This window comes from Cucurbita pepo, chromosome LG03 (genome assembly GCF_002806865.2).
Source record: "Cucurbita pepo subsp. pepo cultivar mu-cu-16 chromosome LG03, ASM280686v2, whole genome shotgun sequence".
NCBI lineage: Eukaryota > Viridiplantae > Streptophyta > Magnoliopsida > Cucurbitales > Cucurbitaceae > Cucurbita > Cucurbita pepo.
This window is the reverse complement of record NC_036640.1, coordinates 4,948,083-4,972,829: the sequence shown is the minus strand read 5'-3', so window position 1 is coordinate 4,972,829 and position 24,747 is coordinate 4,948,083. Positions and strand designations below refer to the sequence as shown.

The 24,747-nt window shown below is 35.6% G+C and overlaps 4 protein-coding genes and 1 long non-coding RNA gene across 5 annotated transcripts; 2 read left to right on the top strand and 3 right to left on the bottom strand.

The window, feature by feature from the left end:
* Nucleotides 1–4,651: 4,651 nt before the first annotated feature.
* LOC111789720 lies at nucleotides 4,652–8,305 on the bottom strand. The gene is made up of 3 exons (XM_023670392.1): nucleotides 7,949–8,305; nucleotides 7,594–7,691; nucleotides 4,652–5,551 (listed from the first exon to the last, which is right to left on the bottom strand). Exons 1-3 carry the CDS (start codon nucleotides 8,108–8,110, stop codon nucleotides 4,987–4,989), a joined length of 825 nt encoding a protein of 274 aa, XP_023526160.1. The 5' UTR covers nucleotides 8,111–8,305; the 3' UTR covers nucleotides 4,652–4,986.
* Nucleotides 8,306–8,408: 103 nt separating this feature from the next.
* On the bottom strand, nucleotides 8,409–9,001 carry LOC111789721. Its single transcript, XM_023670393.1, has one exon. It carries the CDS (start codon nucleotides 8,857–8,859, stop codon nucleotides 8,434–8,436), a length of 426 nt encoding a protein of 141 aa, XP_023526161.1. The 5' UTR covers nucleotides 8,860–9,001; the 3' UTR covers nucleotides 8,409–8,433.
* A 4,709-nt stretch (nucleotides 9,002–13,710) lies between these two features.
* On the top strand, nucleotides 13,711–15,601 carry LOC111789842 (probable galacturonosyltransferase-like 7). Its single transcript, XM_023670550.1, has one exon. The coding sequence runs from the start codon at nucleotides 14,216–14,218 to the stop codon at nucleotides 15,317–15,319; it is 1,104 nt and encodes a 367-aa protein (XP_023526318.1). The 5' UTR covers nucleotides 13,711–14,215; the 3' UTR covers nucleotides 15,320–15,601.
* A 1,750-nt stretch (nucleotides 15,602–17,351) lies between these two features.
* On the top strand, nucleotides 17,352–20,022 carry LOC111789843. The gene is made up of 2 exons (XR_002814388.1): nucleotides 17,352–17,493; nucleotides 19,643–20,022. It is a non-coding gene; the product is annotated as an uncharacterized LOC111789843 (long non-coding RNA).
* Nucleotides 20,023–20,102: 80 nt separating this feature from the next.
* Nucleotides 20,103–24,188, bottom strand: LOC111789841 (cellulose synthase-like protein D5). The gene is made up of 3 exons (XM_023670549.1): nucleotides 23,042–24,188; nucleotides 22,159–22,963; nucleotides 20,103–22,076 (listed from the first exon to the last, which is right to left on the bottom strand). The coding sequence occupies exons 1-3, from the start codon at nucleotides 23,965–23,967 to the stop codon at nucleotides 20,295–20,297; spliced, it is 3,513 nt and encodes a 1,170-aa protein (XP_023526317.1). The 5' UTR covers nucleotides 23,968–24,188; the 3' UTR covers nucleotides 20,103–20,294.
* Nucleotides 24,189–24,747: the final 559 nt, after the last annotated feature.

Sequence of the window (24,747 nt, the reverse complement as noted above, 5' to 3'; positions counted from 1 at the left end):
GAACTCGAAGAAAAGTTGAGCCTCGCAGGGAGCTTAATCTCATTAATTATCCAAAATAAATAAATAAATATTTGAAAGGTTACAAATCGAAAATAAACGTATACAACAAAAGTAAAAAATAAAAAAGAAATACGTTTAAGAATTTGTAGGCCAAAGTGAAATTTTAGCCGTCAAAATTTCCGAAATAAAATAAATCAAGAAAAGGAAAAGCATAAGACATTGTATAGTAAAATCTAAAATATATTATTTTATTTTATCGTGTAGCTCATTCAGACACGTGTAGATTCAAACACTGACAAACAATAATAATAATATATTAAATTACGGATCTAATCAATAAATTCCAAACAAATTTATATGTCCATTCTATATAATTTAAATTTAATTAATTTTATATTTAACGTATCTAAGTTACGAATCCTTACCAATAAGCGAGGATTTGAATATTCTAGTATGTGAAGTAAAAGTCTTATTTATTAATAAAATTATCAAGTAAAAGAAACCAAATTCCAATTATTTCAAGGTTCTTACCAAATGGAAGTTTCTTTTAGATGTGTATGATACATAGACACTCAAAAAAATAATAATTACCTGACAATGGGTGGTCCACGGGTAAATGCTCTTTTCCGTCCTTTTTGTTTGTGTCCCCACCACGTGATACGAGCATGATTACTATACGCCAAAATTTACCCACAATATACAATAAAAACAGTGAATTGTCTATGAATAATAATAATAATAATAATAAAACTTTATTTTTCTTTCGTTAATATTTTTGCAAAAATATATTTAATTTGCGCATTCAACCTAAGAAAATAAAAGCTAGATTCGATGATTCTAAGGTTTCCACTTTTCCAGTTTTGTTGGACGAAATAATTATTAGTATTATTATCATTTTAAAAAAAGAAAATATAATAGCGATTTTCTTTTAATATTGAATATTGAATATTAAAAAAAAAAAAAAAAAGGAAAAAAAATGGNAAATTAAAAAGAAAAGGACAAACAAATAAAAATAATAGACGTTCAGACAAGAACCAGAATTAATCATTTCTGTTTCTGATGCAAATGTCTTATTTTTAGTAACGTTGTTACATTTAATTCCTCAAACTTTTCTATCAATTTCTTTCGTAAGGGTAAAAATTGGGTTGTCTTGTTTGAATATAATTTTTTATATTTTGTCTTTTAAGGAAAACTAACTAAATTAACTTTTAAAAATCTAATAATTGAATTTAAAAACTTTTTTTTAGAGATTTTTTTAGATAGATTATCTGTTAAATGGTTAACAAAAAAAATTTCGGGTTGTGGCTTGACACGGTCGAATATGGGTTGGGTGATGGTGGGTCATATGTTAGTAGGTTTGAGGCATTGGCTAGGCGCAGGTTGTGCCTATGTGTGGACTAGAGGGACATAGGGTGCAACGCATTCAGCCGAATGCGAGCCAGACTTCTTGTCTGAAGGCGTGAGGGGGCTGAGTGTTTCAAAGTTGTGAGGTTCAGTCTCGAGCCTGTGATTCGGGTCTGGAGTCTTTTGAGACTTCAATTTAAACTTAAGTCGAGACACATGCTACACAAATATGATAAATTTTAATGAAAAGAAAAATTTAGAGTATAACTCAGTCGTAATGGTCTCTTCTAACATACATTCTTCTCTTTTAGCTTGATTATAAAAAATAACCTCTTTTTTTTATTTATTTATTTATTTATTCTATTTTTGTATTGTTACTTTATTAAGATTCTAAAACTAGAAGGTAAAAAAACAAGATATTGAAATAAGTACTCGAAAAGAGAAATAAATTAAAAATAAAAAGTAAATAAAATTTAAGCCGTCAAAAATACTGAAATTAAAAATTCAAAAGAAGTATTAAAAAAATCAACAAAAATACAAACTACAAGACATTGTATACTAAAATCTAAAATATGTTAATTTATTTGTCGTGTAGCTCGTTCAGAAACACGTGCGTAGATCCAAACAAAATTAATTTTTTACTCCCGCCAAACAGTAATAATATATTAAATTACAAATGTCAATCAACCTATTATAACAATTTTAATATATTATTCTACATTTTTTAAATTTAACACGAGAATTTCAGTCCAAGTAGTATATTTTATGTATAAATTTACTCGAGATTACAATGAAATAGACCCAAATTAAGTAGATGGTTTGATGAAAATTATTTATTTATAATCAAATAAATGAAAATAATATGGAAAAAATATAGAAAGAGTAATAAATGAAAATAATTTAATATTAAATATTTATGTTAAACTATAATTTAATATTAAATAAATTTAATAAGTTAAATTATATATTATTTTTCTAAAAATATATTATAAAATGTTTTAAAATATTTTTGACTCATTCAAAGACTTTTGTGTGTTTGTGGGGGGGGGGAATGTGGGGCCCACCCATCATCGAACTGTGTGGAAACATAGTAACGTGACTAAAATTAAGACAAGAGCTCAAAATGAAAAGCACAAGACATTGTATTATAAAATAATAATTAAATAAATATATATTATTTTAACTGTCGTGTAGCTCGTTTAGAAACACGTGCATATACTCCATTCAAAATTAATTCAACACTATCCTCCAAATAATAATGACGTTTTAAATTATAAATATATATTTAATTTAATTTTGTGGAGATCCTACTTTTAAATTAAGTTAAGTGGTTATGTAAGAAAACGGGTTTATTTTTAAAATAAAACATCAATTTAAAATTAAAAGAAGTTTAAGAGATCCGATCACATGTACATTTACGTACCATAAAAAAATTGTAAATAACTCATTTTAAATTAGGTTAAATTTATGTCCGAAATCTTGCCATTATATTTGTAATTTAATATTATTTATTATACTAAAAAAAAATCAAAATTGTTGATGTAATTATGAATCACGAAAATTTCAGCAAAATTTATAAATATTTGAATTTATAATATTTTATTTAAATCCTATTAAGTGATATAAGATACTCCCGTATATATTTATTCATTATATACTAATAAATGTATTTCCATTAACTGTTTTAATATTTAATATATTAAATATTTTACACGGTTTTTTTTTTTTGACCTTTTCTTTTTTATCTCTATTTTTTGGGTACATTTTTACTGTTACCCTCCCCACCAAATCCTACCTAAAATCTTGTTAGTTTTTTAATTCCCACAAATATATTAATATTAGATTAGTTTTATATTTTCCACATAATGCAAGAATAAAAAGAATTTATTTTATAGCATGTTTAAACAATTGTTAGTTATATTAATAAACTAATATAAAATTGAACAAAAAAAAAAATTAATTGACGTAGAACAATGGTTGGAATCTTTATTCTAAAAATATATTATCGAAGGAAAAACAATAAAATAAAAATATAATATTTTTTTTAATGATTTTGTGAGATCATTTTTGTGGAAGCACGTGGGTACCCCACGTTATGAAATTGGGAACGCAACTGCACAACGTGCTGGATTTGCGTTGTGATTGGGACAACCATATATTAATTTTTTATTCTACTTTTTTCAATTTTTTTATTATTTTTATTTTTACATATTTTCATTTGCTATGTCTCAAATAGTTTATAAATGTTATGTATTTATTATTTTAGAAAACATTAGTTTTATGATATTTTATTGAAACGAGTTTACAACTTAGTATTATACTTATCCACTTATTTATCTTTTTTAAAAATTGTTTAAATTTTGGTTCGGTTCTCAAATTTTAAAATATTTATTTTTAGTTTTTAAATTTTTAAAAATAAGTTCACGAAGGTAAAAGTTGATGACAATGTAACAACTGTGTAGGGTCTATTAAATTATAAATTATGATTATAAAATTAAATGGTTCGTTTTATTACTTCCAATCATTGTACTTTAGAATGTTTTTTTCTGAAAAAAAAAAGAACACCGTCAATCTTTGTGGGCGAACGACAAAATTTTTAATTGGTACTCCAAAAAACAACACATGAGAACGTGTGACAAAAATACACAAAATTCACGTCTACGAAAACAAAAGGTCTAATAAATTTATAAACCTTTCTAAATTCAAAAAATTATAAGGACGGATAAAAATAAATATGAGAAGTTTTAATCATGTTCTTTGAAACCATTTATTAATATTTATTTTATATTAATGTTCTATAAAAATTAGGATTAGGTTGAAATATAATATTTGAAAAATATATTAATTAATTATTTTATTTTATTAAAAGTTTATATTTTATATATTTTATTTATTTTCAATATTTAATTAGTTTATATTTTATATTGGCAGGTAAAATATTTGGTAGGTATCCATTAATTTAGTTTTTTTTTTTTTAAGAAAAGAAAATGTTTACCTTTTACGATATGTTTCCATTAATTTAGTTCTTCAAAATCGGTAGTTAAATTTAGCTACCTGCCTTCGTAGATTGCTTTTTTCTTAATTATTTAAGCCCATCCATATGGGCTTTTAATAAGGCTGGGCTTTTAATACGGCTGGGCTTTTAATACGGCTGGGCTTTTAATACGGCTGGGCTTTTAATACGGCTGGGCTTTCTCTTTGGAAGACAATAATAGCAGCGTTATAAATACGGAACGAATGGGACACTGGCAGCTTCAATCTTGTGACCTCTAAAGCCGCAGCAGCATTTTATCTAGAAAATTAGCTCTGACAGACATCTTCTCTCGACTCGAGCTCGAGTAGGAATCAAATAGACAGAGTTTCTCACACAAGCTTGACAATGAACATCTCTTCTCGACTCGAGCTTCATAAGAACAGCTCGCTCGACAATGAAAATAGCACACAAGGCACCACACACTCGGGAAAGGACCTAGAAGAAGACCAAACCATACTCAATCAAGCAAAAGCAATTTTGCAGCATATGCAAAAAGAGAATTTCCATGGAGGTTGAACCAAAAAACAAACACTTCACAGTTCCACCCAGCAATGTGTTCCATGTGTTATGTTAGAAGAGATTTTTCCTCTGCTGAGCATTTACTACTACTACCCTCCAGACTCACTGTCTTTCATTTCCCCGTTCAAGTCCTTGCATGATTTCTGTTCGTTATATTCAGGTTCGGACACTCCCATTGAGGAGCATTCCCCGAGTTGGTAAACTCTTTCATCAACCAACGATTTTATGAAAGAACATGACCGCTCTTCAGCTTCTATATTAGGTCCAGGTTCAGGCATGGAGCAATATGGCAACTCCATAGATGATGGGCCATGAGGCTGTGCTCTCATTTGCACCGAGCGCAGGAGCGCAGCCCTTCTCAGATCTGCTGAGTGACATATATCACTAGGAGACGATGGGAAACGACCCTCAGAATCTGATCCGCGTTGATGGGGCTGCAAGCTAGTGACGGGACCAGTATTACATCCAAGTGAAGTATTGGTACCTGTTGAAGGAGTCATCCCACTGAATGGCCTCTGATATCGGTATGGAGAGACTGGACTGGTAGGTACACTACTATCAGACTGCGAGGGAAATAAGTTTGTGGATGTCTCACAAAACCGGCAGTCATCTGAATCTTCCGACATAGGAGAATATTGGCAGGACATTTCATCCCTGAGATGTAGGGTTAGAGAAAAAAGAAAAAAAGATTAAAATCGGAAAATCCCAAAACCATCATTTAGGATCATACAATATTAAACGAGACACTGACCCAAAATGTAATACATGGCTCTAGGTGGCAGTGGGAAATTGATTTTCTACATAATGAATTAGTCGAGATGCATGTGATTTGGCCAAACTGGAAGGAATAAACATACAATGAGGGAAAAAGTTTTAAACCAAAGAATAAGGATTGCAGTAAGAGGCTCTAAAATTGCAGAAGAGTTGGAATAGGTGAATACTGCATCTCTTCGCTACTAGTTTAGACAGTGGAACACAGATGAGAAGAAGAGATATGCATGTCGTTCGTGATCTAGAAAACTTAACGAACTTTTAAAGATGATCACAATTTTAGATAATAAATGTTTTAACCCAGTCCATCATAGTCTCCTCCGTTACACTTCCCAACTACTGTTTAAAATTAAAATAAAATAAACTACTATTTATACGGCTTACAAAGAACAAAATAATGTAGTTGAAGGCCTTTTACACTGTTAAAGAGTAAATAAAAATGAATATGAATAGCAATACTCTTAAGCTTTGAAATAAAACATTTTTAATGTAGAACATAAGACTACCATTTGTTGAACAATTAGAAGGAATACAAAAGTCCCCTAACCTTACATTTCAATCAAGCTGAGATATAAGTCGATTTTCCATAACAGAGAAATTGAAACATAAACCTCTTTTCCAACCAAAGTTTCATATTATGCCTTATATAAGTATAAAGATAAACTAACATACTTTCAACGACATAAAGTTGACTCTATGTCAACTTTAAGCATATTTCGACTTGTTAAGGCATTGCACATTTGTTCTATGTCAACTTAAGCGAAGGCATTGCACACTTGTTCTATGTCAACTTAAGCATATTTCGACTCGTTAAGACATTGCACACTTGTTCTAAAGGTGGGTTTAAATAATCAATCCCACAATGTTGAATTATAAAAGGAAAAAACAAGTAGAGTTAACTCTACGGAGCAGAAAGATTTATAATGAAAATTTAAAAGATAAATCTATATCCTCGTTAAATCTTAAGAACACATAAAAAAACGAAATTGGAAGTCTCATGAACGCAAGTTGTGGTACGCATGTACTAGAGAGATTCTTCTTATAATGTAATTAGTGGAAGAAAATTTTAACATGCATACCAAGGATTTGAAAGTACTTTATCACATACAATTTGCACAAAGCTAAACTTAAGAGAGAAGGATGAATGATCAATTCTAGGAAAAAATAACAATAATCAGACAAGATTTTTAAATCTCCAAGATGGGGCAGAAGATAAGAACAGGGAAAACCATCCTCGTGGACATTATTCATCTTTTCAGCCATCAGATTTTAACAAAGAATACTAAATACTCCTCCGTTCAAACCAAGATGGTACACCAAACAACATTTATCAAACTTTTGCCTGAAGTGAAGTACATACCCCTCACATATTAAAACCATGAAACTTCGCGTTCCTAGGATACACTATCAAGTGCATCATTACTACTTGGTTATAACAGCACAAGCATCAATAGGTAACGACGATAAGCTTATTCAATAGGCATGTAAAGTAGATAGGATACCCTCTACCTACAAGAATCCGGGAAGGGTACTTCGAAGTTTTGAACTGTGCGTTTTGTTGAGCCAATTACATTTTGAAATTAAATGTCAGATTCGAACTTTCTGGATAAACTCGGTAACTTTTTATTTGCAGTGTAAAGGAAATTCATAGTTTTTTAGGAAAACTACATCTTGAGAATACTAAGCAAAGGAATCAAGAGAATTTTGTTTCAGAAATCCCGACCCATAATGGCATTTCAGACGCATTTCAAAAGTACAAGATTTGTTACATTGGAGAATTTCAATTCCTTCCAGTAACATCCATTTGTTTCCGTAATCTTATACAGCACAAGAGCTTGTAAACTTCTATGTATTAAAATTCTCGTTCGTATACAAGACAATCTAAAAGTAAATCAGTTAAACTTTATTGGAACAAATTCCATTACCTTAGATAAAGCATGGACTCTGACCTAGCAGGGGAATCCATGAGATTCTCTGAAAGAGGGTCCCCAACCGTCAATCCATTCAAACTAGAAGCCATTATCTGTGCAAGATCATTAACAACGAAAGGATATACGTTAGGAGGGAATTTTGCACCCAGAAAGGCAGACACAGGAATGACGCAAAACTGAAAGAGCATAATCGACCCAAATTAAGAAATGCCACAAAGACTCATACCCTAAACGCTGAAATTTCAAGTTCAACCTACAAACCAATAGCTTTTCTGGATCAAAACAAAATGTCTTAAGGCAAAGAAGTTTCAGATGCCCTAACAATAAATTAAGGGCACACAAGGGGTACCTCACTTAGGTAGCGCTTGTGAGAGTGAAAATTGTCGAGATAAACTTCATCGTCGGGATCTCTAGCCCTCTTCCCGCTCGGCGATGGCGTAGAAGACGACGACGACGACGGCGGCGGCGGCGGCGGCGGCGGCGGCGGCGCGGAGTTCGATTCAACGCCCATCAGGGGAATTTCAACAGTTCTCCAAGCAAGAAATTGAAGGAAAAAGTACAAAATCGACGATCATTTAGATTGAGAAAGAGGATAATGTTGGCAATTTATGGAAACTGGAATCACCGCAACCAGTTTAGGATCGTTGATGAAGAAGGATAATAGTACGCTCTTCTTTGGTTTTTCCTTTTCGGGGCCCTGTTTGGAGCTTTCCCAAAAACCGCTTTTCTTTTATTTTATTTCAAAATTGAAATTAGTATTATTTAAATACATTCTTCCGAAAACATTCATTAAAAGTAATATTAAAAATTAATTAAAATATAACTAATAAATAGTTAAGATAAAACAAAATATTGATCCGACGGTGACTCATCAGCGTCAGAAAACCAATCCAACGGCAAATACGACACCTGACTCTGCAACCTCATTTCCTCGTAAAACATTTTAATAAACTTCTCCGCCTTCGAATCAATCCCTTCTTCTTCCTCTTCCTCCTCCGCTTCATAATCACACGGCGGCGACGGCGGCGGAAGGCGATGCAATTTCAGGTGAACAATGGGGTTGTCATTGAAGGAGAATTGACGCTCTGCAGAATATGGGCGGAGAGGCGTTGGGGTTGGGTGAATGAGTCGCTTGATGAACCGCCACACGTGACAGAAATCCACCGGAAAGGAGCGACGGCAGCGGCGGTGGGTGTGAATTTTCCACCGGCGTAGGAATTTCATTGCTCTGCGAGCAGCATCCCATTTAGTGCAGGACATTGATGGAGATGGAGAGGGAATAATAATGTGAAGAAATGAAATTAAAGAAGGGGTTTATATAATGATCCAAAATGGGTTGAAATGATTGAAGGTGTGTGAGAAATTGTTCAATTGTTGGGTCTGTAATTTCAGAGAAGGGAACTCCAAGGCTGGAAGGTGAGTGTAAATCAACCTCTTTTTTTTTTTTTTTAATAATAATAATTATTATTATTATATCAATTTCAACTATAAATTTTTAATTTAATCAAATTTAATTCAAAAAATTAAATAAATCTTACAATTTTTATTGATTTATGTCGTATGTATATTTTATAATTTATTGAGCATATAATTGAAATGATATAATAGTTAGAATTAATACACGAATATAATAATAATTCATATAATTGTGACATTTAAAATTAAGCTATTCTATAATAATAATAATAATTTATTGTTATTATTATTATTATTATTATTATTTGTATTTGAATTTGCTAGGAAATTACTCCAACTTTGAAGACGTGTTGAGACATTGCCTTGGTTAATGTTGAGAAACTTCTAAGAAGTTCTCATACGGCAAATAAAATTTGAATATTGGTGTTTATTTTCTAGAATTTATGCAAAGGATAATGTATTATAATTGTGAATAATACAGTTGAAGGACAATACTTATGATCGAGAAATCTTACTTCTTCTGTAAATGAATTGTTGAGGAAATTCATAGGCTTGATTTAAATTTTAAAATCATAGGATTATTACACGTTTTATTAACAATAACATGAAGTCAAAGACATGTTGAATGTTATTGTGCATGTTTTTTTTAAAGAAAAGTATGAACGAGCTATGAAATGTATGGATTTGAAATTATTATTGAGTATTCATGTTTAAGTTGATATGTCATGTCTTTATTGTATATGTATGTGATTTTAGCGGTTATATGGGAACCATTAAGGATCCACCAACTAACCCTTAATTGTAAACTTGACTCGATTGTCAGGTGTTTAGATAACTATAGAACTGAAGTCCATAGTTGTACCTTGGAGTTGGTATATGACTGTATTCTATGGGGCTATTTAGGAAATTTTTTTATTAGCTTTCATTTAATGAATCTGTCATGAGCGATAGAGGTCCACAGTTGTACCTTAGAGTTGGTCGATCTTGAGACTTTTGGTTATTGTTCATACATGTGAGTTAGCGGTTATATGTGGACGATTAGGAGTTCGTTAACTAACCCTTATTTGTAAACTTGACTCGATTGTCAGAGGTTTGGATAACTATAGAACTAACCTATGATGTTTTATGTTGTATGGTTGTACGGGATTACAAGAAATTTTGTCAGTTAGATTCCTTTTAGTGAACTTGTGCACGCGACATGAGTCCATAGCAATACCCTTGAGAGTTGATCGTATCTTAGAATGCATGAATCTTATGACACTGATATGGAGGTCGCACGTCGAGAACCTACGATTTAGGTCAAGAACTATAGTGATGGTGAAAGAGACTAGCGTAAATGACTAATTAGAAGACTTAAAGAACTCAAGAAAATTACGAGGGCGGAAGGTCCAGATAGGATCAAGAATCAAGAAATTGAACTAGCTTCCACTAAAATACCCTAAGTTGAGCTTGGGTAGAATTAGTGTAAACCTAGGGTGTAGCCTACGAAGAACTCATACTTGAGAATGAACTCTCAAACGAGAATAAGACACCGAGTGAACGAACTAAGATCGATACAACTTAATAATGAACTAAGAACAACCAACACGCTACTTACTAAGTATATTTTATATATTCATTCATGTTATCTTAAATTTTTAAGACGAGGCTTGATGGAGCAGTCAAAGTGGAGGCACTCACGTGCTAGGAGCTATGGAGATTCAGGGTAGGTTGGTGTCTTCTACTCCTTTTTTATAGTTTTATCAACTTTTGATTTTTGTACTTCTAGACTTTATAAACTATCTATGTCATGTTTTGGATTGTGCATAATTGTAGTTGTCAATATATAATTGTGTACTTTGAACGTTGTGTTTTTAAATCTAATTTTTCCTTAAGTACATGTACAATTTTGAAATATTTCACGTCAGTAAGTAACGGTTTGTAGCTCGGGTCTCTAGAAAAGCGATTCGTTACATTGTCACTCACCGTCGATCATTTAAAATTCATCGTCATCGTCATTGGCAGTCCTGTCTCCAAGGTTCCAACAGTTCTCATTTGTCGTGAGTTGAATCATTGTGAATGTCACAAGTACATCGTTTGACAACCGGAAAGAAAGCTCAAAACACGACGGTCCATGCGACGAAAAAGAAATTTGAGTCGGGTCATGATGTGGTTCAATTCACGTTCAAGATAGTTCAGCCAAACTAGTCAACAGTCAACGATTACTCAAATTTTAATCGATTCGAGGAATTTTGACATGTTCAAGAGATTTGACTACTTCATCACGATCTTTGCCCTAATTTTCTCATTATGTGCCATTTTTCATCCTTTTACGCCCAAATTACTACTTCAACAGGATTTTTGACCTAATTTTCTCATTATATGCCATTTTTCATCCTTTTACGCACAAATTATATCAATAATTCTGAACGTTAAAATATTTATAAAAAGAAATTGTATAAATTATATAGATATAATGTAACAGCCCAAGTTCACCGTGCTACAAGATATTGTCCTTTTTGGGCTTTCCCTTTTCAGGCTTCTTCGAAAAGCTTTAAAACGGGTCGGCAAGTAAAATGTTTCCCTACCCTTATAAAGAGTGTTTCGTTCTCCTCTCCAATCAACGTGAGATATCACAAAATATATTTCCCATATTTATAAATTATTTTTTAGAATAACAAATTTATAAATACGATAATTAATTTTATTTCAAGCCTAATAAATTCGACCTTTTTATTATATTCTTAAAAAGGAACTCGAGAACCTTTTCAGTTTTGGTATACTTTTTGAAAATTTCAAAAATAATAAAAAATAATTAACTTTTAATTTTTTTAAAAAAACATTTAAAATATTTTCTTTAATACCTAGATTTAATTTTAAAAAAAAATTATTATTATTATTAGTGTAAGGACAGGTGAGTAGTCGCTTTATTCGGTAAAGGCTGTCTCTTACTATTGTCCACATTGAAGATTAAATGAATGTAACTGCTACAAGACATGTCACACAAGATCGTGATGCCATAACAAATTCTTAGAAAATATATTTCTTTTTTATTTTCTAATATTATATTACAAAAATTACATATATTCCATTCCTTAATTATCATTATGGTTCGTTACGAGGACACGTAGGAATGTTATTAGGTCAGCAAGAAACCCGAGCTAACTTCTTCATCTTCACCCACACTTCGGGTTCGACATTCTGGCACCTGATGACCCCTTCTTTACTTGGGTGCCACATGCCCATCAGCTTCCACATTGGTTCGTCTCCAAACAACATCTTTCACTTTGGGGATGAACCTTCTCAAAGGAACTCCCTTCATTGCTCATCATCATGAGATTAATGTTCTTTCCCCCTTGATTATCAAACAAAGCATCAACACACATTAAGACTACCAACACTTTATTAATTTTCAACATTAAAGCATAATATGTGATAGAAATATAATAAAATAAGATAGTGTAAATGCTTTATTCATTTTGGATTAGATGAGTTAGTGCTCGAGCAACTGAAATATAATTCATAAATCCATTCTGAGAGATCTCACATTGATTGGAGAGGGGAATGGAACATTCCTATAGGGGTGTAGAAACTTCTCTCTAGTAGACACTTTTTAAAACCATGAGATTGACGACGATACGTAACCGGCCAAAAGGACAATATCTGTTATTGGTAGGCTTGACTTGTTACAAAGAGTATCAGAGCTAGACACTGGGTGGTGCGTTAGTGAGGACGCTAGGGCTCCAAAGGAGTGGATTGTGAGATCTTAAATTGGTTGGAGAGGGAAACGAAACATTCCTTGTAAGGGTGTGGAAATATCTACCAAGTAGACACGTTTTGAAATTGTGAGTCTGACGACGATAAGTAATGGGCCAAAGCAGATAATATGGTGGGTTTGAACGGTTACACATGCTAACCGTCTATTTGCGAATTGAGTTAGATTATCATGTTGTTTTTTTCTTTTATTTATTAAAAAAAATCATATTTATAACTAAAATTTCATAAACTTCAAATATCAAATGTTTACCATCACAACATATCGTTAAGATCAGTTACAAATTCAAATATTCTTAATTTTTTAAAAAATAGGATAGAGTTCGAATTGAGTTAAAACAGAGAAATTTTGCTTCGTTTTATATTTAATTAATCACGAAATATTTGAAAATCTTAACTTTTAACTATTTTTTATTTTTAATGGTTAAAAGAACGAGAAAAAATGTAAATATTAATTAAATACCATACAAATAAATCACAGATGGTAAGTGTAATTATACAAAAAAAAAAAAGTACAAGTTCATAATGATGTAGTATAGAGAGTTGACCCGAGAAAATTAGTGGAAACGTTATTCTTAGTGGAAACGTTATTCTTTTTGTGAATAGACCGATATAGAGAAAAAAAAATTAAATATTTAATTATGAAAATATATATCTTAACTAATTGAATTATATTTAGATGAAAGGTGGTTCTGAAGAAATAATTAAATGTAACTATCCATCTCAACTAATATTCATAAATTTTTATTTTCTAAAACATTTTTAATGAAATATTTAAAATTTTTGTTTTATAATTATGGATGAGGGAGAGAAAAATGAAGATATATTATTTTTTTTATTTACATTTTGGCCCACCAACTTTCCATAATAATGAAATAACAAATGTAGCAATTGACCCTGTAACCCCAAAGACTTTAATAATTAATATTTAGGCCAATGTGGGGATTTGAAATGGAAAAGGTCCATTCACTCGACCACTTTGTGCGTCTGCAGCTTTGTCTTCTTCCATTGCTCTGCAACCGACAGAGTAATAGGAGGAGGAGGAGGAGAAGAAGAGAGAGAATCCTCCTGCAGATCGGCCGCCGGTGAAATCCTCTATCGGCGTTTCTTTTGAGGTCCGATTTTTCTTCATTGCTATCCGCTACAGCGTTGCCATCATCATCTTCTTTTTCTTCTTTTGCCTTTTTCTCCTCTCTGCTTGCTTTGTTCCCACGGCATACGTTTTCGCTTTTACGTACTTGCGGGGAGGGAAAAATTGATTAGATCTCGTTTAGGGCTTATATTTGTTGTTGTTGTTTTCTTTGATGTATTGATTTCTTGAGAGCTCTGGAGGACGTTAAAGGAACCCTAGCGTTCCTTGGAACGTGTTCTTTTTTTGTCGATTTTGGTAGATCGATTTGGTTTGTAGTGGAAGAAGAAAAAGAAGAACGAGGTATACAGGGTGAATATGCTTTGGTTGATGACAGTATCGGGGGTTTTCTCCGCAGCAATGGTGATGATTGTGCTTGCTCCGGCTTTGCAATCGTTTCCTCCGGCTGAAGCCATTCGATCCTCTCATCTTGATTTTTACCTTCGTTTGCCTCTTGATACTGCCTCTTCCAGATCGTTGAACAGATTCTCCTTCCGAAAGGCATCTACATTTCGCAATGCCGGTCAATGCGGTGGCGGTGACTCGAAATATTCTGGGAAGTTTGGTGTGTGCGATCCGAATTTGGTTCATGTTGCCATTACGCTTGATGTGGAGTACCTTCGTGGCTCAGTTGCGGCCGTCAATTCGATTCTTCGAAACTCGCAATGTCCAGACAGTGTTTTCTTTCATTTTCTCGTTTCGGATACAAGTCTCGAGGACTTCGTTCGATCCACCTTCCCTCAGTTGAAATTTAAAGTGTACTATTTCGATCCGGAGATTGTCCGCGATCTTATCTCCACTTCGGTCAGGCAAGCGCTGGAGCAGCCACTTAATTATGCTAGAAATTACTTGGCTGGGTTGCTCGAGTCCTGTGTGAAGAAGGTAATTTACCTGGATTCTGATCTTATTGTGGTAGATGATATCCGAAAGCTATGGACGACGAGTTTGGGTGAGTGGACAATCGGAGCTCCTGAGTACTGCCATGCCAATTTTAGCAAGTATTTCACAGCGCGTTTCTGGTCTGATGAGAGACTTTTCGGGACATTTGCTGGAAGAAAACCATGTTACTTCAACACCGGCGTTATGGTCATAGATTTGGTTAAGTGGAGGGCTAGTGGGTACACGGAGAAGATTGAATCGTGGATGAAGCTTCAGAAGAGTAATCGCATCTATGAACTTGGGTCACTGCCGCCGTACCTGTTGGTTTTCGCGGGCAACGTGGCGACCATCGAACACCGATGGAACCAGCATGGTTTAGGAGGTGATAGCGTCAGAGGCAGCTGCCGTGACCTCCACCCGGGTCCGACGAGCCTCTTGCATTGGTCCGGCAGTGGGAAGCCATGGCTTAGGTTGGACTCTAAACAACCATGTCCACTGGACTCCCTATGGTCACCATACGATTTGTACGGATACTCCTTGTGAAATCTCAGAGGATATATGAGGTCGCCGGTAAATTTCCCTGCAGGACTTTTTTTGACTTTTTTGATAAATTTTCCAATTTTAGTCCTATTTCTCGTTGTTTTTCCGTCTCTCTCCAGTTACTTTGTGCTTCTTCTTCTAACTCCATCTTCCAGGCGATGTGTATCCTATTTTACGATTTTTCCTGGGTCTGAAAATAAAAAGGGAAAAAACGGGCCATTCGATTTGTTTGTACAGACTTTGCGTTCTTTTATGAATGGATACTTGATGATGGTGTTCCGTGTATTGAAATTGTCGATAAAGCAATTGTATTTCCTGCTCCTTTAAGCTTTTGCCAGTTTAGAATGATTATATATCAAGTGTAGCCATCCAATCCTTCACACGGTGGTCTTGCCTGAAGTAAACAAGTCGTTTGTAGATATGGAATTTCCTTGCAGGTCCAACACAGATTATTTTCTGCAGCGTTCTAGCGTTCTGGCTCCATTTAAACAACATATTTCGCCCTGGGGAACTCCTCTTCTTATTAAAAGGTACGGTTACCATTCCATATTTCTCTCACTTTTAACTTATTTCAAGAGTTGCTTTTATTGATGCACCAGAACACATAACTCTACAGATATGCATCACTTTTCTCAAGGCTTTTCTGTTCAAATTGGAACTGAATTCTCAGGTTTTAAGCATATTTAGAACTTCTTCATCCTAAATATCTGTTTATTGCTTAGGTCAGAAAGTGTGGTCTACGTTTTGAGAGTAGGAAGATGGGCATCAAGAAAATATTGGGGGCATGTGGGTTTAGGCGTTATGCTAGTGTACATAAATTATTAAGAAGTTATCCCTTATTGCCAATAGTGGACAAAAGGGACCGAGTGGCTGTTTCTATAATACTCCAATGTGTGCCAGCTGGAGGACCAAATTGTAGTATTGGAAGAATCTTAAAGGTTTTCTTTTTTTTTTATAAGAAGTAAAGTCCATGGACTCTTTTGAGTTAAAGAAGCGGATTCGGTGGCAGGTGCTGGTGACTTGTTAACTACCCATTGGTTCAATGTCCTTTCCTGGCCTTACCACACGGGTGGGGTCACACCTCCATTTGTTTTTCTTTAGTCCCTCCCATTTTTTTTCTTATTATCTCTCTTTAGAATATAGCATTACAATTATGGAGCGTAGATTGAAACTTTTAGTTTATGAAATAAATGTTCCTGAGCTCTAAATATAGAGCTATGCTCAAGTTGATTCTCCCAAAATTTATATGCTGTATTTCTATTTCTTTTGCTCAAAATGTTAGCAGAAGTATGTGGAAGTATCAGATTTATCCATCCATTTCGACATTAATACTCTTTTGTCGCTTAGAAAGGAAGAAGTTGAGGAATTTAAAGATAGAACAGCATGTAGGCTGAGGGACCCATATGTGTCCCATTGTTATATGTGTGGGGACCGTTTGTTGCCTGGGCTTCTTATGTGGCTGGCCACATTGGGTAAACTTTACTAATAGTATAATATTAATTCTATACAGAATAGCTCGTACTATACTATATAATATTTTATTTGAAGTTGATATTGCAACATGGTTGTTAAATTACAAATGTAATTTAAGTACTTTTCTCCATGATTGGATTGAACTTCACTGTGAGAATAGTTTTCTTATTTTAGTCTTTTCTGCTTTGTCTTTGAATTGTGGATGGGGGCAAACATCTCTACCTTTCCTCCCTTGTAAGTCTTCTTGCTTGTGCCGTCATGCCAGGCTGTTTCTTGTGCTTATTTTAAGACAGATATATCTTAATGTTCTTTTCTTTGGCCCGTTTTCTTTTTGTTGCAATAGATATGCTTTCGGAGAAAAACAAAAGATAATCACAATCACAGCCGTCGGAGAAATCTATATCCCATAATGGACGGCTAGTAGTGGGGGAAAAAGAAGAAAATGGATGGTGTTGGGAAGAGTAGACTTCGGATCCCTTTACAGCTAGTAATAGCCATGGAGTTGATCTTGAAATGGGGGGACCAAAAATTCTACTATTCTCTGGCTTAATTAGTTTTTTTTTTTTNTCTTCCCTCACTTTCAGGCCTGGTCTAAGTGAAGCATGGCCATTTGATTAGAACCTATTTATCGCCCATAAATGTGATGGGAGCATCTTTGCATCTACAATTTAAAGGAATCTTCGGAACTTGTGGAGGATATGGAGGTAATAGCTGTATATGTGTGTATAAAATCTTTTTGTTTTATATATTTTTAAATAATGAAAATGGTGGGTTTTCAAACTAGTTAGTAAAATAAGATTATTTTGTGTCATTAGGTGAAGCAATGGTTTTCTAGGTGGATCCAGTTTATCTTTCATGTCTTTTAGCTTCTGATCATGTGAATAACGATTGTCTTGGGTGGCTTCACGATTATTAACTTTTTTGGCATTAATAGTTAGTAAATTGATTATGCATATATCGATTGATTCTTTTTTTTTTTTTGTCGTTCTTTTATTAGAAACTGGGTTTTTATTATGAGAAATTGAAGAATGTACACAAGTATGCTAAAACACAAACCCACCAACAACTCCAAAGCTAATTCACCAAGTTGGTAACTACAAGAAGTTTGATCATCAAACGTTCATAAAGACAAGTTAAATCTAACCAATCCCAAAGATCCTCCCTAGACTTCTCAAACACTCTAAAGTTCCTAGTATTCCTCTCAAGTCAAATGTCTCATGTAATGGAGGAAAAAACTTTTCCACAAAACTCTTCGTCGTGGAAAGAAGGGTTTAGGTGCACTTCTTCGCTCTATTATGAACCAAATCAAACCCGAATGTCTTGGAAAAATTGACTCCAAAAATGGAAAACAAACGAGCAATCTCACATAAGATTATTGAGGTCCTTTTACTTCTTGCAAAGAACCCACCATTGTGGCTGCAAAACAAAAGAAGAGTCCTTGGAGACAATTCTGAGTGTTCAGTCTCCCATCAAACCTTGTCAACCAAAGAATTTCGTGTTCTTATGAATTTAAACCTTCTAAAGAGAGGAGAGCACAATGCTAGAATGGAGATAGCGAGAAAGAGGGAAGACTATTATAGAGCGTCTTGGAAGGTAGACGGGTGTCTATAACTAGTTAGAAGTTTCACGTTTGTCTAACTAGTAAATGAAGTAACACTAACAATAGATTCAAGTAAATGTTGATTAGCCTTTTGTTATAATCCTTCCAATCAGAGAGTGCGACGTTTAGATCAGGATAGAATTCTAATGTAGCATTATGGATTGGGGATGAAATAGATAAAAGGTAGCTAAGGAGTAGTAAGAGTCCTCTTGGTATAATAGTTGAGCACAAGTTAGATAATTGAGAAAAGGGTAAATCTCTATTAAGCCATTGGAGTATTATAATTCGAAATTTTGCATCTCAATTCATAAAATAGCCATCTCATACAAATATTTTAGGTGTGGTATTATTTTTGGGGGGAAATCATTGTTACTTTACTCAATTCAGTAATTCAATTTTAAACGTAGGAATAATTTAACCTAACAAANAATAATGAAATATGTCCCCCTTTCTTCTCCAGATTTGAATTGTTTCATATCTGAATCAACTATTTTCTTTATCTCAAGATCTAAAACGCCTCTATCTGTTTCCAAGTCCAAAAACAACTAACGTCGCAGCAATTATTTGCACCATTTCCTCCATCAGGCCTCTTCCATGACAATAATATTGTAGCAGCCAATTTTTTCTAGTAAGTCGTCATTGGATTATCATTCCATTATTTGTTCTAGGGATTGTATAAGGTATGTTTCAGCCTCCCAATCCGAGAGAGGACGCGACGCGAGATGATGATGGGTCAACCGCGACGGGCGCTGCTGGTAGAACTCCTACTTCCCCCTCGGTGAATAAGAGGAAATCCTTCAATTGTTCTTTGGATAAACTATTGGATTTTGATATGATACTTTATTTTTATCTGCTTCGTGGATTAAGCGGTGAGGGGTGGTGCCTCTCCCACTTATTGGTGGGTGGGAATATATATCTGTGTGAAGTAGTGATGAATTTTTCTTAAAAAGTTACACAAAACATGCCTAGTTTAGTCATGCGTTTGAACATCCTTAGCTGGTTTTTCTCGTCCCCAACCAAACAATGTTCTCTCAGACAGGGATGACTCCTTCAAGACGAAGAGATGCCATTCCTGTTTTGCTCCACACTTAACCAACCACACGGATTTTCTTACCTCATCCCCTTTCCCACCAAACCCCGAATAATGCAAGTTTCTTTCTTGCGATGACAAATTTTAAAACATTAGTTTTGTTGTTCTGTTCTTTTTTTATTTTTTATTTTATTATTATTATTATTATTTTTTGTTCTTTCAGATTGCAGAAGAGTGAGAGTGGGACTGATATGATGAAACTTAAACGAGAGAAGAGGTTAAAGGAGAGAAAAAAAGGAAATTGTTGCAGAAAAGAATTGGTTAAGACGAATCAAAACACAGGGGAACATCACAACTTCACCCTTTCCCCATTGCTGGCTAAGTTCACCCATCATTGGACGCCCATTTCCCCATCGCCTTGGATGAAATTTATGACGTTTCAGAGGTAGGCGATGGCGGCGACCTGTCGGAGGAGGATTAAAGGAGAGAGTAAGTATCCTCCTCATCAGCAAGAACAAATAATACGAAAATGGTTTTATTTTCGTAATTATATTTCACAATCAGAAAATTTAATTGGAGTAGTAAATGGTTGTATTTTGCGTTTCTTGTTTCTTTTTTGTCTCTTGATAAAATGGAGTGTGTAATAATATTACTAAGTAATTTGGGGTAGTAAAAAACAAATATTAACCGGGAATAGTTTGAATTATATAGCAAGTAAAAAAAATTACAAAAGAATTCTTACCAACATCCATGGCATTAACCCCCACAAACAACCCTAAACACAATAAGCCACACAATCTATCTATACTTACTACTACTACTTCCCACAATAACAACAGGAAATTGAGGAGATTCCCATTTCCTAATTTCAATATTCAAGGGAACTGAAACTTCATACGATCTTGTACCCCAGATGGAGGACTAATGTAGACCCATAGCAGCGAAATTATGATCGATAGAAGCCCCGACCATACATAGACTATCGTCGGGACTCGGCCGCGGCGCCCCATCAGCCCTTTGGCAAATGGGTAGAGATGACACAGAACCCAGAAGCTGAAGAACACTCCCCCCACGAGCTTGCTCCATTCTGGAAATGGACTGTACAATGTCTTTGCAACTCCCACTGCAATGGCTATCATGTTCACCAGCATGATTGTGATCGGAGGGATCATCAGAAAGCTCCACTTCACGACGTATAGGTCTGCGAATTCGTCATCTCCGTCCTCCGGTGTGGCTGATTTGGATGTCAATGTGAATGAGATATCTACTCCTGCTATGACTTTCAGCAGGCCTTGTAGCACGGCGGCTGGGTGGGCGCTTGTCCCGCCAATTAGCCAGAATTGCTCGTTTCGCCACCAATCGTGGATTGTAATGCCCGACCACTTGATCTCGAGGATGGCGAGTAAGCACAATGTGATTGTGATGGCTAGTAGGAAGATTAGGAATGTCACACTGAGGGATTGGACTATGAACTGCCCTGAAAACAGAGAAACTGCAGGCAAGAAGCAGTAGACAAGGAGGAAGAAGGAAGTGAAAGGGTACATCCCAACATTGAAGTATGCTACTCTTTGCAAGAACTTCATTCTACGTGTCGCAAACAAGGCGTTGTTCCTCGAGAAAAAGATCTCGACCGATCCCGTGGCCCATCGGAGCACTTGGTGAAGCCTGTCAGTCAAGTTGATCGGAGCTGTGCCTCGAAAAGCATCGCGCTTGGTAACACAATACACTGATCTCCAACCTCTGTTGTGCATTCTATAACCAGTTACCACATCCTCTGTTACAGAGCCATAGATCCATCCTACTCTTTTGCCCCACTCTGTCTTGTCTTCATAGAAGCAGGAAATAACACTGATGGCCTCAGCAACGGTGGCAGCGTCTAAAGGTTCCCGGGGCACGGCAAGAGAACCAGCCGGTCGACCCTGATTGCCCTTGCTTTGTAGTTCTTGAAGCAACCTTCCTTGAAACTCTGCAACCGGAATTGATGCAGCCAGAGAAGTAGAGTTTCCGAATCGCTTCGGCATAAGCAAGGACTCAATGTCTGCATCATCGTCGTCACAATCTAGACTGCCTCCATTGATCGGAGCGGCCATCTCATCGTCTTCCTTCTTTGATACCCTCGACTTTCTTAGTAACAGCTTACTTTTTCGAGTACCAAACCAGCCATGGTGCTCTGTAGCTCTAGGAGGACTAAACCCATACAAAGCCGTCCTCCTGAATATGCAGCCAGTCCCCACATACATAGGCCCCTGCAACCCATCAAGAGCTCTCATACTAACATCAAAAAACACAGTATTATGATTCGCATACCGATCATTCGGGTCGATCCCCTCGAATCTTTGCGGGAACTGAACATAACAAATCCGATCACCGCCCCTGTCCAGCATAAAACACATCCCTTCTCGTAGAGCCAAGGAGTTGTATATGTAGTGATCACAGTCGAGATTGAGAATGAAAGGCCCATTCGACATGATTGCGCTGGTTCGAACAAGAGCATTCATCGCTCCCGCTTTCTTGTTGTGATCGTACCTCGGCCGCTTCTCACGAGACACATAAACTAGCATTGGCAATCTGATATCCACCTCTGTTGTGTCAATCAAATTCTCCCCATCTGCTTTTGAACCATAAACTGGTTCTGCATTGGAAGGAGCTAGCATAGCCTGCAACAAGTTGATGAACAAAACATCTTAGCTTTCCTTTCGAGTTTTCGCAAACCGTTGTTCGATATATCAAACAACTTACCTGAATTATACCAGCATGATCTCCTCTTGAGTGATCAGTATCAGGAGATACCCAAGTTCCAGGCCAGTAAGAGCCATCGGACATCCAAGTTGCCTTAGAGATCTTGATTTGTTCTGAAGGATTGCTACCCATTTCCATTTGCTTCATTTTGGCTCTAAGTTCTTCATGGGCATTATAAGCATCTGATCTTCTCCTTATAGACTCTGGCAATGAGTTTATCCTCACCTTGAATTCATCATACTCTCTCTTCACCATTCTCCTCTCTCTAACAAAATCAAGCCTCACTTTGTTCTTAAGAAAGTCACGCTTCTGTCCGAAGTAAGCCTCGGGATTCCTCGGCTCGATTCCGTGCTTTCGACAGAACGGAACCCACACTCTTGCAAAGCTGGCTGTCTCAGCTAATGCTTCGAATGTCAGGAGAGAACCACCATCATCTGATAAGTAACAAGCCAGTTTCTCCACAGGGTAATCCACAGCAAGGATTGAGAGAATTGTGTTGGCTGTTACAAGTGGTGGTTCTTTCTCAGGATCTGCGGTTGATACAAACACGTCGATTCCCGGAAGATCAGATCGACCCTTCGGGTTTCGGAGATTTGGCGACTCGAATCGATCCTTGAGAACAGAGAGGTCGGTTACTCTGTTTACAGGACAGAGCTTTGGAAGTTGATCTAATAGCCAAGATAATGCAAACCAGAGTTCACAAGTAATGGACATTCCCCATAGCCACATTGCTTCATGATTTGGATGTCTAACTCTCCATGTTAGAAAGAATCCAAGTGCTACTAGACGGATTATAATAAGCAATCTGCCAAAAGAAACAGACCCCTTTAGAAACAGAGCACACTAAATTAAACATCATAAGTTCAAATCAATACAAAATCACCTGTATGGGCTTAGAATGGCAGCAGAAACAGAGACTTTCCGGGTTAAGGGCCGCCGATTTTTCACCCCGAAGTCGGGTGGTTGCTCGAAACCATTTGCTCCAGAGCCAAACCCGTAACCGTCCTTCGGCCACACTGCATTTCCATAGCCATATGTCCCCTTGGTCTCGAAAAGCCACCGGGCATGATCGAAGTCCGGCGGGTGATTCTGAGCTTTGAATGATTTCACCAAAGACAGCCTTTTGTCAAACTTGGCATCCGCCATTGAAGGCAATGGCAAAGCTTGATCCTCTGCTTCATCATCACTAACACTTCTGTAACTCTCTTTACAACCAGGACAACGGCCATCTCCATGGCTAACACATTCCAAATGACAATCCCTGCAAATGTTGAACCCACAATCACATGGAACCGTCGTGTTCCCTTTCAAAGCCTTTTCATCACAGCCTCTCATCCCGCAAACAAGCCCCAATTTGATTGGCTCAGTCGGGTTCGCCAGTGACTCAATCACATGCCCACGAGTCACCGAATTGAAACCCCCAGTGAAAAGAGTACCAGAAATGAAGCTACTCTGCGGCTTCCCCATATTTGAATTTTCCTCAGGGAGGCTTGCTTGAGAGTCAGAAATCGACTGGTGATCTGGGGTTGGAGGAATATGAACAGTGTAAGTAACGAACTCCGAGTTACTTTCTTCAACCGCCTCATCTTTTGACATGGAAACGAACTTTCCACCACTCGACCGGCGGTTTCCGCCGCTAGAGGCTCTGTTTCCTCTGCAACTAAGAGGGGAATTTGGGTTATTTGAAATCGAAGCACGCGAAATCGGACTCGTTAAGCCCATCGATATGATTCCATTGCCTGTTTTACTTCCCGATGAGATAGTTATCTTCACCGGAGAAGACGACGGAGAGGAAGCCCTGTTCACCATTTTCTCAGTCAAAACGAACAATCAGAGCCTGTAAATTTTCCCGAGAAAGCTTCTATGACCCAGAAGAGAAACAGAAAAATCAAGGAGAAGGAAAATTGTTAAGAATCCATTGCAAGCTATGGCGGATTTGGAAGTGGGGAATGAAGAAGAAAGGACGCTTGTTCATGGGGGTTTTGAGGAAAATGAATGGCACAGTTCATTCAACGGCAATATTTGCTTTAGATGATAAAAAGCAGAACATTGGGGTTTGGGGGAAAGAAGAGAATTTGAATTTTAACGGTCGAGAGATCTGGACCGTAGATTTGATGGGATCCTACGGGCCGTTCTGACCAAAACGGTCGAGTTGCTGGAAAGTAATAAAGTTTTTTTAAAAAAAAAAAAAAAAAAAAAAAAGGGCAGTAAAGTCAAAGATGATTGAGAAGTATTTAAAAAAGATTTTATATTTTTTGAATTTAAAAATGCATATAATAACGTCATGATTTTAATGCAAGGGATACATTTTCAAAACTTGTGGGGCCCACTCAAATATTAAAAATCTGTCATGCATTTAAAATTTACTTTATATTATATATTATATCGGTGTTTATTATCTTAAAATTCATTTCAGTATTTTACTACCGACTATCTTTTTTCCATGTTACTCTATGCAATATCTAATGTGTATAATTTAGTGATTAATTATATAATTAATTAATTCCTTAATTAAAATAAAATGCTTCTCGAACATAATTATAAAAAATATACAAAATTAGCAAATTATGAAATAAATTCAAATATTTA